The sequence below is a fragment of the Etheostoma cragini genome, chromosome 2, assembly GCF_013103735.1.
Source record: "Etheostoma cragini isolate CJK2018 chromosome 2, CSU_Ecrag_1.0, whole genome shotgun sequence".
Classification (NCBI taxonomy): domain Eukaryota; kingdom Metazoa; phylum Chordata; class Actinopteri; order Perciformes; family Percidae; genus Etheostoma; species Etheostoma cragini.
In genome coordinates, this window is record NC_048408.1 from 25,671,652 (window position 1) to 25,689,493 (window position 17,842).

A 17,842-nucleotide genomic window follows, 5' to 3' on the forward strand; every position below is an offset into this window, starting at 1 on the left:
CTTAACAGACCAAATGCTTCTTAATCCTATCCTGGCTGCATCATACAAAGTTTATAACTTTTTTATAACTCAACAATCATCATTTTTAATTAGTCACGGTAATCCCGAATACCGCGGTAAAAAAAGGGAGGAGGTTTGACGCATCAAAATTCGGATACCGCCCAACTCTAGCACGCATATAAATATAAAGGTTTACTCCTTGACACAGCTGCCCTTTGCTTCATGTCGTTCGCCCTCTCTCTCTCCCCCTGAATTTCACCACTGGATCAATAAAGTCTCTTTATCCACATCATAGATTATTGATAATATTTTGTATAACTAATATGAATATGCAAAGTAACTACAGCTATAAAAAAAATATATATATAAGTAAAACGTACAATAGGCATGTAGGAGAATGAAAAAACTCAAATAAAAGTACCTTTCAGTTGTACTGAAGTACTGCATGGTCGTAAAATGTGTGTTTAAAGCACTTGAATAAGAAATGAATGTTCAGTTTAAACAGTCTAAAAGAAATGGTCAATTATAATGTGAACATCACTCACTGTCAACACTGTTAACAGTACTTGATTTAAAGCTGCTATGTGGGAAAAAATGTACACAACTTTATTTGTTTAACAGTAATTTACTGGTAGTTTTACTGGGATCCGTGACAGGAAGTGCTTTTATTTTGAAGCAGCCTACACGGAAGTTGTATGTTGTGTACTCTTGCTAGCTTGTATGCCAGACGCTTGATGCAACACATTTCCGTCTGCTAACGAGTATGTATGTGCACAAGCGAAGGATAAGAGAGAATCCGAGTGCCGTGCCCAGTACTCATGGGAGAGCACTCATCAAACTGAGCGATAGAGATCCCCGGGAAGTTGAGTAATGTTAGCTTAAAGCTCTGCACTCCAAACTGTTTCCACATGAATGACCGTACCAAACTTTCAGTTGAGCTCCTTGTGTGTAGAGCAATAGGCCCACCGCCAGAGGTTAAATTGGGCTGGGCCTCTTCCGGTCCACAACACAGCAGCCCCGAACATTTTGCCGGTGATTCAGTCCAGAATGTTCTGAGTGTACCCCCGAATGTATTTTTGTACATTCAAGTCGATCTAAAGGAGAATGAATACAAAGGAATCCACAATGCCTAAGAGCCTTATTGCAATGTATTCCTTTATGTTTTTATAGTTGGACTGGAATGTTTCCCTCAACATTAACATATTTCAGGCATATTGATTCAGAAAAAATAGATAGATAGAAATAGGTGCATACAAATTCACCAAAATGCAGGAAAAGAAGTGTTTAATGCTAAAATAATTCTGGGGGTGGACCCCCCAGGCCCCCCATCATAAGTCGCGGTAATATAGGAATTGTCCCTGATTTTCTTAAATTTTCTTGTTTAAAAATATGTTAACATATTTCAATATTTAATATGTTCAATTGCTTACATTTTCCGAAGGTAAAATCCGTTACCTGGCTGATGACGTTTCCTAAAGGTAAAAAAATGTAATAAAGTAAGTGAATTGTAAAGTATTTCTCTTTGTTTTAATAACTAATCAGCCCTACACATTGTTATGCCTACTGGAAAAGAAGAAAAAAAACTCTACACATTAAGTAACTTTACTGTACGGCTTTGAATGATGACCATTCACTGTAAATAAAGGCTCCCCCTCCCTACAAAAGCCAGTTTAACCATTGCCTACCAATATTATGCACATATCAATATGTCTCTTTGAAATGAATTTAGAAGGTGATGTAAAAACTGTGAAATCTGGAAACTACCACACTTTCCCTTTTAACTGAAAAAAATTGAGAGGATGTGTGGTGAGAAAACAGGAAGCGTTCCCAACATTCTTTGACTACAATAGAAAACTACTAAACGGAGTGGGCTCATTTAATTCCTGACCACCTTTGGGCGACGATTTTGCCATTTGTTGTACAAAAAAATATCTGTGAATAATGTTTTTTCATTTCATTCTACTGGTTGTTTCTTTGATTGGTTTCCTGCGCAGCTTTCATGTGTCCAGCTGTGGTAAGTAAATCTGTATTTCCCATTAAAAAAAATAGGGATAATTTTCAGCAGACTACTGTATAAATGGGATTATGATTTCCTAAAATGATCTGTTCCTGTTGAACTACAACGAATCTTGTCTTACAAACTCCTTTACAATTCAAAACATACTTTAATATGAAAGAATTGTCTGGTGTTTTATTATGTTTTTACATTTTCTGTCCAGTACGTTTATTTTTAGGTCATGTTTGACTATTCTTTTTTGTGATTCCTTAGGGCATTCAAGCTTTTGTATTTTATTTAAGAACTTAGTATTGTATTCTAAAGTGTTGAAAAAATGAAGTTATATTTGATCATACAAGCACTTATCAAGAAATACTATACAGTAGTGGATCTGAGTCATGTGCATATTCAGTGATCAAGCAATGAAGTTGTGTGCCAAGCTTCACTGATACGTACAGTAAGTATAACTATTGTCTGGCATAAGCTCCTTAAGCTCCTGGTATAAGCTCCTAGAGCAAAACTTCATTAAGTGATTAGCAAATAAAGAGTTACCATCAGAAACCTTAACAATATATTGAATAACACAGTTGGAGGTGGAAGCATTTTCCTCATTAAAGACATGACAAATGGCAATTTATAGAAGTGTTTACCCTTATTTTGGTAACAGGGTGTATGAATGTTCAAAATGACAAATATTTTATCATTAGCCAACAATTAAAGTCAGTATAACCATGTTAACCAGCTGATCATATTTATCATATTAGAATAAAATGTTTTTTTAGGGAAGGACAGATTTGTATGTGCTTTCAAAGTGTATCTTATTGTTAATTCCACAACGAGCTGTTTAAAATCAATAATGTCTAATTGAATGTCTGTGTTACAGATGAACACTGTGCAGACCGACCTGTGTTCACTCCAGCCAGACTGGTAGTGAAGCATGGTGACCCAACCTCTGCCGACTGCTCTCCATGTCAGCATGCTTGCGTCGACCACCATTTTAATGTGGAGAGCCCTGTTGGACACTCAACAATAAGTGGAACCAAAATTTCATGGACGGCTAACATGACTGCATGGCAACCATCGATACTTTGCTATTATACTCTCCCTTCTCAGGGCCAGTGTTGTAGCAAACTGAATGTAACCGTGTACCGTAAGTGAACACTAAAAGCTATGTAAGTGATGATGTGATGAGATCATGTGATTACTGAACGTGTGCCTGCATGTCTCTCTCTTTGTCTCCACAGACCCTCCACATAATGTGTCCTTCAGCTTTGATAGTCACACTGGGCCGATGTTTGAGGGACATCAGTACACCCTGCAGTGTACAGTAGAGGACGTTGCTCCTGTTGAAAACCTCATTGTGACGTTCTACAGAGGACAGACAGCGCTGGGCAAACCTCAGTCCATCAACAACACAGAGAAGAAACCAGTGACTGAGGACTTCACTTTAAACATCACACCCAGTAAGGAAGATGATGGAGGCCGCTACTGGTGTGAAGCAAAGCTTGAACTGGGATCTGAAGGACCACAGCCCCCTCCAGTGGTGACGTCACAAACAATCACTGCCACTGTGCACTGTGAGTGTGACTGTGACAAGAAGAAAAAAACTACACTCCTTAATCTTGCAGAGATTGAGCCGACCACAATATTGTCATGCGAAAAAGAACTAAAAAAACAAACAAACACGTTAAAGCAACAGATGTTGATCAGCCTTGGAGAGTAACTATGTCTGTAGTGAAATGGTTACTCTCAAATGTCAGTAACAAGTAATCTATAATGTATGTACATGTACATACAGTACATTATAGATGTACAAGTAACTTGCCCAACATTAAGTAGGTTTATGGCTCAACTAAACGCTCAGGGAGCAGGTGAATTGAAGAGAATTTCAAATGTGTCAAACTTTTCTTTGACGGCCATCTGTTTACTTAACTGTTTGTTTGAGTTGTTAGCTGTTTGTGTTAATGTATTTTTCTGTGTCCAACCGCAGATAAACCTCAGCTAGAAGGGTTCTATCCTGGTTGGATCACTGTCACAGAAGGATATCCTCTACAGCTGAACTGCTCGGCCGTGGGCAACCCCAGCCCGTCATACACCTGGATGCTCCCGTTAGCCAACATCAGCTCGTCTTCCCCCAATGGCAGTGTTCACTCTATCAACTCTGTAACTTCTGAGGATGAAGGGCAGTACACCTGTTCTGTCAGTAATGACGTGGGGACTGTCACTGTGACGTTTGACGTGCTTGTCACAGGTGAGTTCAAACTCAATTTTTTTTTTTTTCTAAAGCTCCGATTCGGCTCTGTTTGCACATTTAACTACAATTTAGTTAAAAAAAAAAAACTGACAGCAGGAGTTGTGTGTTGGCCTATAGTATGTGGGAGAATTGACATTTGCATAGTCCTATATTCTATCTTGTTAGTGTTATGGAGCAGCCATAGAACCCTACATCTGACAAAAGGCAGGAAGAAATTATTGCACGACTCAAAAATATTTGATATCAATCAATAACAGATTTAATTTCCTTTTAACCTCCAAGGATTTGGAAGGTAACATCTGACAATAACAATAAAGGGAAAACAAAAATATAGGTAATTACTGAGGAATGAATGAGTAACAATGGCTAATTAATGATTAGTTACTGATTGACTTTTGATGATCATTGGTGCTTAAATCAGTCAATTGGGTACGAAAAATTTACAACCATGTTCATTGATAGAATTACAAGTCAACTGTCTATTTGTCCATAGGTTTGAATTTAACCCCAACCAGACCGCCGCCGACAACACCCAGAACAACCACCACCTCCAGCACGACAACGACACAGAAAACCGCACCCAACAGCAGCACCAGTAACATGCTGCTTCACAGATTCATGTGTTTTGTGCTTTTAGTCTCTGCTCTGGTTTGAGTTAATTCCTAGAGAACATACGTGGTTTGTTTCTAGAGCAATAGCAGGACATATTGTTGCCACTGAACAATATACTAGGACAATAAAGGGTATTTCATCCCAGTCCTACATAGCTCACATTTTATATCAATATCAGTTCTCTAAACACATTGAGAAGGCAGCCTGTTGTGTGAGAACGCTTACAATGTAATACTCATTGTGTCTCCTTTAGTGTGCATTAGCTTGTAAATGAGCAGTGTTTGTCTGTCTGCAAATGCACACACGGAACATACTGTAATAATTGATATTAGAGTGTCCACAGCCATGTTAGCAGCACTGTGAGGCCATACTTGCAGATTCACTTAACGCTAACATCGGGAATCTAACATGCTCACAGTGACACAAGTTTAGCAGTAGCAATGTTCACCAGGTTTACTATCTTGGTTTAGGATTTTAGTATGATAACTTTTGCTAATTTGCAATAAACACAGTTGCCAGTGCAGCCGGGCTGGTATGTCATTAGTTTCTTAACCAGATCTCATTAAAGGGGGATGCAGCATTCAGTTTCTATGCTCCTCATATCTGGAACAGACTTCTGGAAAACTGTAGGTCATCAACTACTCTCAGCTCTTTTCAATCAAGGCTGAAGACCTTTGGTTTTGACATTGCCTTTTTTAATTCATTTTACTGTATTGTGAATTGTATTCCCGTAATCTGTCTGATTTTGTATCCATTGTCCTTAATTTAGTATCCATTGTTCTGTTTTTCATATTTTATGTAAAGCATTTCGAATTGTACTGCTGCTGAAATGTGCTATATAAATAAAATACATTTTGAGTTTTTTTTTAATGTATGCAACCTTTTATTTGCCAATTCTTCAGTTAATGTTGATTTACTTGCTATTAGAAAAATCTGAGAATTGCCAAAGGTTTCTTACGATTAATTTCTGGTGATTGTGAATGTCTGTACCAAATGTCATGGCTATCTATCTAATAGTTATTAAGATGATCATTCTGGACCAAAGTGGTTACCAACCAACTGACACTCCTTAAGCAATGCAGCTAGCACGGCTAAAAAAAACTGATTCAAAAAACACTAGTAATTATTGTGTTGTTGCCGTATATGTGTGTATGGTACGTTGCGACATTCAGCTGATGTATCAGCGTTTTCAGAGCAGGTGGGCACATCTGCTTAGGGAGTCCCCAGAACAGTTTGGTCAAAAAATGACAGTAGGAGGAACGTTGGCATTTCCCAATTGTTTCATTGAAATAAATAAAAACAGTTCTGACCACAGGCTATTATTTATTACACATAAAAGCAATACACTCCTGCCAGCCCTCTCAAATCTGGTAGTATTTGGTTGTTCTTACAGTTCAGTTCAGCAGCTAAAACATGGGAATGGTGACCATAACATCTAGCTATAAATTTCAGGAAGGTCTGTCTTTCAGTGTGTGTTATGAGCATGTCTCTCGAACAGTTAGTCCGATGGATTTCACACGGAAATCATACATGGGAAGGTCCACTTACTGTCTATGATGTGGAAATAACTGAAGCATAAGATTTACTAAATGATAAAAGCAGAGAGAGGGGGGTAGGACCTGATAAGTTGGTTGTCAACTTCTTCTTAACTTCTTCCTTTTTTACTGTTTCCTATCCAGTTAGGCACAGTAAACCCCTTCAGAAAGAAGAAGACAGAAAGCCAGTATTTTTTTTATGCACGTACAAAATATTTACCTTGGACTTTGTAATGAGACAAACCGGACATTATGTAACACAATGCCTTGTCGACTCCAAACTACTTTTGAGGCGTTGCCAAGTGAGTCAAACATAAGGCTCCTCCAATGAGAAAATGGCCTCATAAATGTATCGTTGTCACTCAATGTGCATTTATTGCATGTTTTGAGCCAGGAGTGTGCCTTAAAAAAATATACAAAAGTGTTGTAATGATTGTGATATACGTTTGGATGATTTTTTAAATAGACAAAAAAAATACAACATCATTGTCTGCCTTTTGTTGTTACATTTTTCAGGATTGGATGAGGCGACAGCGAGTCCAGAAGAGGTGGCAGAAGATCGGCGTGGCGCTTGAAGCTGATGTCTGTCCACGCCATGTCTCCCCCCTGAAGGCTTTGCCCACGGGTTTGCATTCTTGCCCTTGTTATTTTGTGAACTTTCTCCTGGTTTCTCTGGACACTGTTAAAGATGTCCTCCTGTCACTGTGTATCCACGGCCACCTACATAACCAACATAACAAATAAAAGGAAAACTATAACTTGCTTACAGTTCATATAAACAACAAGTTTTTTTTGCAAGGTAAAAAGATTAAAAATGTGTTAACCTTGTAGTTTTCAGTGATAATGCGCTTCTCAGCCACACATCAGGTAATGAGGGTAGAAGTGTGTTGTCAGCTGCTTTTTGTTTGCAGACCAAACATCACTGGATCAAGATATAGATCCCAGTTGTCGGCTTTATCTCTCACCAGTTTTGCCAGAGCTCTAAATTTGAAAAACACATGTTCACATTTAAGTATGGAAGTTTTTACTTTTTCACAATTTGGCAAAGCTGACCTTTACCGACAAGCCAAACACATTTGTCTGGGGATGGTAAGGGGCACATAGCCTCCTCTTGATGCTGAGAACGCGACACCCTTCAGGGTTTATCAGCGAGGAAATAGTTAAGGAAAGTCTTAAACGATCCCACCTTGAAATCTTTGTAAGTATGTGTGGCATGAGATAACATTCAATAATAAGTATTGTTTTCAAGTTTATTTTTAAACAAACACAAATACAAATTCTCTTCCCTGGTCTGTGAGGGAACTTTGGAGAACCACAATCTGGTGGATGAATTCAAGCAGACAGCCAGTTACCTCTGCTCCAGATTTTTTTTTTTTATGGTACACGCCTGTGGACATCTTGTGCATTCATCTATAATTACACAGATTTACTGGTTTCTCTGTTCTGTTTCAACAAGCTTGTCAACCAAGTACATACCAATTAATTCAAATGGAGTTTTAATCTATTAAAATATAAAGAAAAAAAGGAAGAAAAAGTCACCATCACTGTTCTCATCACATGAAAGGCCTTTATTTAATTTCCCATTTCAGGGGTTATCTAAAGAAAATAAAGAAATAGAGAAAGATACTGTGTAGAGTTGAGTGTGCCTTCATACATTTTTTCTTGTCTTTATATTCAGCTGTGATATATTTCCTAAAACGTTATTTCGTACCTCGCCAACAATCCAAGGAAATGGAATATCCAAGCCATTTTATCCAAAACCAGCTGCTCACCTCACAATCTTGAAGTGGGTGTCCCTGCATTCTCTGAGGTCTGAGGATTCCAAAGATACCTTGTATGAGCCAATCCGTTAACGGAAGCCTGGGATCTGAAATGTGCAGCTCAGCCAGATGCCATGCAGAATACAAGTTACCTGTTGGTTTGTCAGAAAACTCTAACAATAGAGACCATTGTTGAGTGCTGCAGGTTTGGCCGCGCTCTCTGACCAGACTCTCTCATTGAGACAGCATGAGTGATTACATGATAAATTACAGTAGCTCTAATCACATCTGAGACTAGAGCTCTCGATCTCCCTCGTCTTCTTCCACCACGCACATGAATTCCTCGCCCCCCTCTCAGCCACTCTTCTTCCTCTTTCATCCACTTCTCCATCTCTAGCTGGGTCCATGTTTACGTCACAATGGTATACTATTCTGAGGTTATCTTCTTCTGTAATGAAATTGAAAGAGATAATGAGAATCAGGTGTGGTTAGTCAAATTGTTTTTATAGCATTCCATTTCTCACTTTAAAACATGTTAATATTAATATAGAAATGTAGCACATTGCTGTCTTATTCATTTTTTTTATTATGTTACTGTTTTGAACTTAAGTTTAACAGTTTCAGAAACAATATGTTGTGCAAGTTTGCCTGTAGATACATAGAGTTTTGGCGGTGTTGAAATGAGAAAAGAACAAATGAATGTCATTAAATGCACTTTGTGCCAAAGCAATGCTAAATGAGCCACAGTTTAGTCCACATACTCTTCTGTTGTGCTCACTGTGTGAAGAGTTTTGAAAAACTGTAAAAAGGGACTGAGCTCATATATAAGGGTTGTGTTCGTGTGTGTGTGTGTGTGTGTGTGTGTCTAAAACAAGACTAAAATACTAAAATATCAATCAACAGGAAGCAGACTGAGATCTATTCTGTTTTGAATGTGTGGTTAACAGCTGTGTGTTAGCACATGTTAGCATTTGAATAAAGGGCTAGAAGTCCACAGTGTTGTGCAGGGTGTGGTTAAAGTCATGGTGTGTGAAGAGTTTTGAAAACTGTGTTCAAGCAATGAAAAAGGAACTAGATTTTGGTCCACATGAACTGTTGCTGTGCAGAGGTTAGTCAGAGTTTTACTCCATGTAGCTCCAGTTGGGCCCATGTTGTTCAGCAATCGAAAAAAACTGTGATGTTCTGTTCTCCATTGTCTACTACGCACGGGCTGACCATGTGAAGCAACGCCCTCTGCGGTCACAGTTTCTGATGGGACACTTTCAGTGCTCCAGCTGTCTGCACTGACACGAAAAACATACACATAGACAAGCAATACAGTGTGGAGTACTTTTTGTGTGAAAAATGATAATTCGAAAAGATAAATAAAAGGTGAATTCAAAGATTAAAATATGTCATACTAACAGACAAAAACAATGAACGTGAGTGCAAATCCACAATGTATGGAAAGAATTGAAGAGAACAATGTGCCATGGACAAGTGGAGAGTATGAAACTTCACAATTCAACTCATTTTAATACTTCTTCTTTTATCTCTGTAACATCATGTCTGCCTCTTTCATCATCATGAAAAGACGCACATTGCCACGTAAAATGCTGTCAGGAAGAGAAGTATTGGTTGCAGAAACATCAGCACCTAGTGACCCTGATACTTGAGCTGTGAGACAGTCAAAATAGTTGTGTATTCCCTTTAAATTTCATCACATGGATCCTGCGGAAGAGTTTAAGATGATGCAACACTTCTGACTAAACATGACCTCAGTGAATGACAGTATAGGCTTCTGACGGTTCGTCTGACGATCGAGCTGCTTCTCAGTCCGGTTCAGACAGGGAAGTTTAGTCATTTAGAAAAATAACGCACACAAAGGGTTGTAACGAAGTGGACATGAAAAAAAGAAAAATGTATAGCACACTCTGGCTCCAAATGCATATCACTATTTATTCTGCTGACGTTTTCAGCCCTCAAGCCTTCTTTAAATCAACAAGTGAAGTTTAGTAACCCTAATCAGGAAATCTCAGGATTCAGGACTTAAATGTGACCCAAGGTCAACTTCCTCTTAATAAACCTCAGCTGATCTACTTCAGTGTTTCACTTCACTTTATAAGCCTGGAAACTTATTCTAAAAATATGTAGAATTCATAGAAGACATTTCACAATAGGGGAATGGGGTGGTGTGGCCATAAAGATCAAGGGCATTACTCATTTGTGAGTGTAATTTATATCTAAAGACATCTATAAACACTTATTTTGACCTGAGGCCTAAATTGAAAGACATTTACATACAAGCTGTTATTTTAATTTCAATTAAGCGGAAAGGCTACTCTTCCAACGTTTAAAATATGGAATGGTAAGAACAAATGTTTTATTGCTTAAATTTAGCATTGATCTTAAACAAAAAAGGAGCCTACACAGCATACACAGCCAGGACATGGTTCACCCTGGGTCTGTTTTTTTATTTTTTCGGCCCATGAACCAGCCCATAAAAGTGGAAGGCCTAGATCAGCGGCCCCTTGTTTTCTCACTTGACACTGGGCTCGCCCAAAACACTTTAGTCAAATATATCACAAAGGCTAAGTCTTTTTTTCTGACAGATGCAACCCATGGCCCAATCCTTTCATTAAAGCAACCCAGTCTCATGCCAGTTAGTGAAATGGTCACGTAACTTTGATTTGTTATTTTGTGTACATGTCACAAGTTCACAAACTGCCATGACACTGGGCTAATCTGGGGGACGCAACATTGGGAAAATGAAACACCCCATACTGGCCACAACAACGTGACAAACCGACACACGCGGGATGCGATCCCCCGGCGCGGGGACATGACATGACTTAAGTTTGACCCATCCACTACCCCAACCAACCTTCCTGCGCGGATTTTCGGCTTTTCAATACCACTCACTACTTAAAAATTTGAAATCAACACATTTCACTGAATACCATGAGACTGGGCTGCTTTGAACAGAACCCTCTTTGAGATTTCTGCCTGTATGCAGTTTCAGTGTGCATCTGCCAGGCTAGAATCGTGATAGAGATCATGGAGAAGAAGCGCAAAGGAGGTGCAGAGAAGCTGCATGAGGAGAAAGAAACAAACGCTGCCAAATGTGTCAAATTGACAGACGTGTTTTGGGCAGTAGCAGGACCTGTAGCTGGTGATGGTGGTGGTGATGTCGGTGGTGATGTCCAGTGAGGAGGAGACTCAGGAGAAGGCCCTGCTACACCTTATAATGCCCTGCTGTGCCCTGCTACTCCATGAACTACTACAACTACTATTTCTTGTCTTAGTTCCATTATCTTTATTGTGACTATAATTGCCACTGTTCATCACACACCCAGACAGCACCATCAGACACCGCCTACCAAGAGCCTGGGTCTGCCTACTATTGCACTAAATGCTTGCTCTTGAGGGAATTACTGAAAGTGTTGGCTAGACCTGAGGTAAAATGTCTTGAGATAACTCTTGCTCTGATATAAATAAAATTGAATTGAATTGAGAGGGACAGAGATGAGGGGGTGAGGGTAGAACCTGGGGTAGGCAGATCTCCCCTTAAAACACTTTGCCCCTTAATTAAACTGAGCTAAAACAAGTGGTGGACAAACTGCTGATGATGACACTACAACCATCAAAGTAGGCATGCTATGATTGCGTTAGTTTGGTGCAAAACTGCACGGGTGTAGGGTGGCCGGTCTGGGCCAACATGCCAGGGACAATTTTAATCCATTACTGTTAACTGGAACACACCCTTTATCCAAAGAACGTGTTCTCAAAGAACATGCAGAGACATCCTTTTAAGTTCAAAGAGTTATGAAAACAATAGACTTTGAGGTTGCTCATTGAGTTTTGCATCGCAACTGCTTGTTGAACATGCTAAACAGCTGAGGTAGTCTGGCACTTTATTCAGATCAGAGATCCTTTACAATATAGTTAAAGTCCAATGTTATTGTTATTAATAAATTGTTGGAGCTGTTGCTCTGTTTCTGTTGTATTTGTGTGTTTGTGCAATAATGTTTTTTTAATTTATTTTTTAACATCGTAGGACTGTTAGAAATACAGGGCTGCCAACTCTCTTTATTTTCATGTTCTTATATCATTAGAAATTAATAATGTAAATAATGTAAATGCTAAATGCTCTAATACCTGTTGATACTACAACAACAGAAAGGTTCTTAACCCTACAGTTTTGCACATATCATGTAAGACTTGATTTCTCCATTTGTTTGCAAAAAAAGCTTCCAGAAAGTGCCATTTAATGGTTTATTTTTCTTTTCTTTTTTCTGGGGGACAATACCCCCAGACCCCCCTAGGGAGAGCCCCAGCCCCCACAAATATAACAAATCCCAATTTAAACCATAAAGGATAAAGACCCAAAGAAATTGCTTTGTACGCGGCAAAATAAGGGTTGGCCCCCCCAAATCTCACTCCAAGGTTTTGGGAAAAGTTGGCAGCCCTGCACTGATGCCTTAGCATGTTCTTAAGAATGATTTAAATTAGACGAGATGACTTTTGTTATGATTTGATAAAGTTGAAAAGAGAGGTAGCATATAAACAGACCCGAAATACCCAGTGTGTGTGTGTGTTTGTGTGTGTTTGTGTGTGTGTTTGTGTGTGTGTTAAAATGAGAAAAAAGTCAAATCTGGAGTATGAAACAGAGATGTGTGTGTGGAGGAGAGGATAGAGGTTCTGCAATCTGTGGATTTGAAAGCTGATTTGTGGGCATGACATTTAATGGAGGGGGCTTTCAGGAAGGAGACAAGAGTAGTCTGCTTCCGGACCATTCGCATTCCTTACCCCAAAAAAGTGTTTATTTGCAGGCTGCATCGGTACAGGTCAGGGCTGGCTTTCAGGGTTCATTCTAACTAGGTCATTCCGGAATTTCCCCAAAATGCTTCGGAAATAACTCCCTGATAGTTTCAATTTCACTTGTCCTCTTCTTGACGTGACTCCCTCTCGACTCTCTCTTCGTTGGAAAATAATAAGGCAGTGGCGCTTTACTTTCAATTTCACTCGCACTCTTTGGGCTTTGGGCTCAGCCGTCGTCCTCATCACATCTCGTTTGCTTACAAGACTCCTGGCGCCTGAAAAAATGGTTTTCTCTTACAAGTTTTTGGTTGTTTCTTTGATGACTTTTCTGCGGGTCTTCCACATGTCCTTCAGTTGTGGTGAGTGCTCCGTATTCGTTGCGGTCTGAAAGCGGTTTATCTCGATTTGTCTTTATGGGGCGATTAAACCTAGACGTGGCCTCTGAAAACAGCATTCTGTTGAAAAACGTTATCGTGTTATTGCTTCATTTAATAAATCGTCTTTATCATGTAGGCCTCTACAGATATGGCTAATAACCTTTATTCTTTTTTTCAATAACTTGTGTTTGTTTTCTTTACCTATTGCAGGGCAGTCATATTGTTGTAATGGTGTTAATTCATGTAGCCTAGCCTACCGTTTATCAAACGTTTCTCACATTCTGAATATTATTCTAACAAACGTAAGAACATGCTGTGGTAATAGGCTACTGTCATAATTACTGTATGACCATGTCAAATTAAACTTGGAGTACCTTGCATTAACACATCATTGACAGTATCCGCCCACTGCTAGACTACAGTCAGTTCTCAAAGTTAAAGTCTTCTACTGTTAATGTGTAATGTAATCACAGGACAATAACCATGGACAAGGCTACTAGATATGTTCTGTGATTGACTAGGAATGCAGAAATGCAAATCTAAGTATTAGAAAAGCATGTCTAGGCTACTTACAAAAATGTGGTGATGCCATATTTGGCTGATGTTGTGTTTCTGACCCTTTAGGGTTGCCTAGCAACATAACATAGAGTAGACATAGGCATTCTATGTAAGAACAATAGGAATATATTAAAATAAGCAATGTATGTATCTGATTTCTAGTTTTACAATGAGCTGTTTAACATCACAACCTTTTTGTGTTACAGATGAACACTGTGCAGACCGACCTGTGTTCACTCCAGCCAGACTGGTAGTGAAGCATGGTGACCCAACCTCTGCCGACTGCTCTCCATGTCAGCATGCTTGCGTCGGCCACAAGTTTAATGTGGAGAGCCCTGTTGGACACTCAACAATAAGTGGAACCAAAATTTCATGGACGGCTAACATGACTGCATGGCAACCATCGATACTTTGCTATTATACTCTCCCTTCTCAGGGCCAGTGTTGTAACAAACTGAATGTAACCGTGTACCGTAAGTAAACACTAAAAGCTATGTAAGTGATGATGTGATGAGATCATGTGATTACTGAACGTGTGCCTGCATGTCTCTCTCTTTGTCTCCACAGAGCCTCCACGTAGTGTGTCCTTCAGCTTTGATAGTCACACTGGGCCGATGTTTGAGGGACATCAGTACACCCTGCAGTGTACAGTAGAGGACGTTGCTCCTGTTGAAAACCTCATTGTGACGTTCTACAGAGGACAGACAGCGCTGGGCAAACCTCAGTCCAGCAACAACACAGAGAAGAAACCAGTGACTGAGGACTTCACTTTAAACATCACACCCAGTAAAGAAGATGATGGAGGCCAGTACTGGTGTGAAGCAAAGCTTGAACTGGGACCTGGAGGGCCACAGCCCCCTCCAGTGGTGACGTCACAAACAATCACTGCCACTGTGTACTGTGAGTATAACAAGAAAAATGAACACACTTTGACACCCTTCATTGTCATGTTGGCCTTTTGTACAGTGATGGCAGAAGCATTTTTATCTGCTATGTAAAGCTGCTCTAATACATATGTTGTAGGCTATATTAGCAATGGGCGTGGCTGCTGGTATGTGAAAAGGTTAGCTTGTAATGACGAACCTTGGTGACTCTGCAGTTAATTTTATTTTTACAGAATTTCATAGTGTCTTTCATCTCATTGTTTTAGTTTAAGTGCCTGCAACATTCCTTTTTGGTTTAGTCTCATTGCTTTCATTAGCATGTTTTCAGGGGAAAGCTAAAACAAAAACACTGTACACAAGGCCAGTGGTTCTCAACCTGGGGGTCGGGACCCCCAAGGGGTTCGTCAGATGGTTGGGGATTAAAAAGACATATTTTAGACTGTGGAATGCTTTTTACATTATTGTGTGCAGTTTGGTAAATTTCATGTTTTTTATTCAGAGCTTCATTTGTAAATCAGGAGGTCCTGGAACACAAAGAGGCTGCTGTTCCCTTGGGTCAGAGAGAGAGACAAAGTACCAAATGTAGTAAAACTCCATAGAGCCTATAGAGACACATCTCTCCATAGAGAATATTGGACTTACATTCACCAGCTGTTGCTATCAGTACTGTTGCTCTGTATCAGCTGGATGTAAAAATAGAAAGCTATTTGCAGACACGTTATCAACTTAAAGGTCATGTCACCTTATTCGGCAGCTTGTTTTTCGCTGCACCCAAGATGCAAAAAACAAACAGATAAAACATGTGTAAAATATTCTGTCATTCACCACTTCAGAATGAAATACCTCTATAAGTATTGGATGGATTGCTTGGACACTTTGTACAAATATTTCAGGAAATGAACCCTGACTCTGTTTTTTCCTTAAGCGCCACTGTGAGGTTGATATTTATAGTTTTGAGTGAAATCTCTAAAAAACTTTTGGATGGATTGCCATAAGATTTTGCATTTGTCTCACCCTTGGGATGAAATTTTACCACTTTTTGTCCGGATGTCAATTACTTACCGCTTCTTTGTGTTGGAATTTTAAACTCCAGTCAATTTATGAGGACTATGGTTAACTGCTCCTTAGATCTCTGCAGGTTAAATTAAGACAGCCCAGAATGCTGTGTGGACTACCCAGACCCTTCCCTACTAATACAGTGAAAACATATGAGTGTGGATGTAGCTTAAGATGATCATATGTTTTGTATATAAAATATCAGTCTGCAAAGAAACTATTAACAGCCGTTCCTGAAAATAAAGGTAGAAAATGTCAAATGTTTTCTTTTATGTTTTGGCATGCATTGTAACAGAGCCTAAAAAAGTGAAGTACAACAGCCTGTTAGGTGATTTCCACCACTTCTCTGTTTATCTACATCAATGACAAATCTCTTTAAATTTCAAAATTGTGCCTGTGTTACTGTAATGACATGTATCTTTTCCTCCCTTAATCCACACACAGATAAGCCTCAACGACTGTCAACAGATTCAGATCTTATCACTGTCGCAGAAGGAGACCCTCTACAACTGAATTGCTTGGCTGTCGGAAACCCCAGCCCCACGTACACGTGGACGTCAGACAACCCTTTCTACTCAAATGGCAGCGTTCTCAATATCCACTCTGTAACGTCTGAGCATAAAGGGCAGTACAACTGTTCTGTCAGCAACCATGTGGGGACTCTCACTGTGACGTTTAATGTGGATGTTGAAGGTGAGTTTGAAGTGTTCCGGTCTTCACAGTTATGATGACTGTTATTGTAAAGTGAGAGCAAATGCATTCTCACATCAGTTGATAATTGATTCTGATACGTGAGGAAGGACGTTCATTGTGGCTGTTTTGGTACTTGTCTGACGTGTTATATTCTTTGTTCCTTTTTTCTTCTCACCCCACTCTCTGCAGTCAGCTACATTGGAATCATTATAGGTGTGATTGCAGCAGTTGCTCTTCTGGTTTTCATCATTTTAGCAGTGTTATACTCATTTGCCTACAAAGCCAATCGGATGGGACAATACAACCTGAAGGACGTTTTCCGTTTGCGCAGACAACACTCTGCCGTGCCCTCTGTAGAGTAAGTCTGCAGGATGGCATAAAATGTGTATAGGCTGTTTTTATCTTGCTCTCCTTCATTTCCTGTCATGTCTCTACTGAAGCTATCTAATAACATAAAAGCCCCCAAATCATAAAAAAAGAAGTTTAAGCCAAGTTCCAACTTGTGTAACCTCAACTGAACACTAGCTCTCTGTCTTTACAGAAGCTTAATTTACTGTAAAACACAGTGTTATACTTAAGAAGGAGATATGTTTACAGCTCTGAACAGTTAAAACAGGTATTAAAGTGAATAGAAAATAAACTAGTTAAAATAGAACATGATGGATATAAAATAAAAGATACAGTGCAGTGTAAGAAATGAACAATTACTTCATTTATTAAAAGGCAGGATCAAACAGAAAAGTCTTCAGCATTTATTTAAAAGAACCGGGGATTGCAGCGCACTGCACTTATCTGGGAGTTTGTTCCAGATATGTAAAAACCGAACGCTGCTTCTCCAAGTTTCTTGGGACAGAAGGCAGACCTTATCACCGGGAATGTCTAGGTTGGTCATAATAAGGCAGAAGATGAAAAAACTAAACTAACCAATAAACAGTTTGGTAATGGAAAAGGGAAACTAGATTAATGTCAAAAGGGTCAATATTATGTGGTGTTTGCCACATTTGGCTGAAACATCAAGTGTGGCTGTTTTACATATTCTCTCTGTTGTATTGCAGTTGTGTTACTGCAAAGAACTTCCTAACTTTATTTAGAGATGTGTTGTATATATAAAGCTTAACCCTTGTGTATTCTTCACTTTCGGGATCCTCTCGTATCCCTTGGGTCAAATTGACCCATGACTTATTTGGGAGTTTAAAATTCATGTTAAAAATCCACTATGTGATAATTCTTATCTAGGAAAAAGTGGTCATATCCAGAATAATTTTCTGAATTGAGTCAGGAATACATGTTTATCACAGAAAAAAAAGAAAGGCCATT

The 17,842-nt window shown here is 39.2% G+C and overlaps 1 protein-coding gene across 1 annotated transcript; it reads left to right on the top strand.

The window, feature by feature from the left end:
* The first annotated feature begins 1,805 nt into the window (after positions 1-1,805).
* On the top strand, positions 1,806-17,636 carry LOC117951886. Its single transcript, XM_034883864.1, has 13 exons — positions 1,806-2,014; positions 2,880-3,146; positions 3,241-3,573; positions 3,987-4,247; positions 4,533-4,542; positions 4,744-4,845; positions 5,375-5,394; positions 11,153-11,342; positions 13,054-13,316; positions 14,099-14,365; positions 14,460-14,792; positions 16,277-16,546; positions 16,706-17,636. The coding sequence occupies exons 1-13, from the start codon at positions 1,942-1,944 to the stop codon at positions 16,885-16,887; spliced, it is 2,571 nt and encodes an 856-aa protein (XP_034739755.1). The 5' UTR covers positions 1,806-1,941; the 3' UTR covers positions 16,888-17,636.
* The last annotated feature ends 206 nt before the right edge of the window (positions 17,637-17,842 follow it).

Coding starts and splice junctions, on each gene's coding strand:
- LOC117951886 (XM_034883864.1), top strand. CDS start 1,942: ATGTTTTTTCATTTCATTCTACTGGTTGTTTCTTTGATTGGTTTCCTG. Junction 4,846..5,374: donor CGCACCCAACAGCAGCACCA/GTAACATGCTGC, acceptor CAATAAACACAG/TTGCCAGTGCAGCCGGGCTG. Junction 13,317..14,098: donor CCACATGTCCTTCAGTTGTG/GTGAGTGCTCCG, acceptor TTTGTGTTACAG/ATGAACACTGTGCAGACCGA.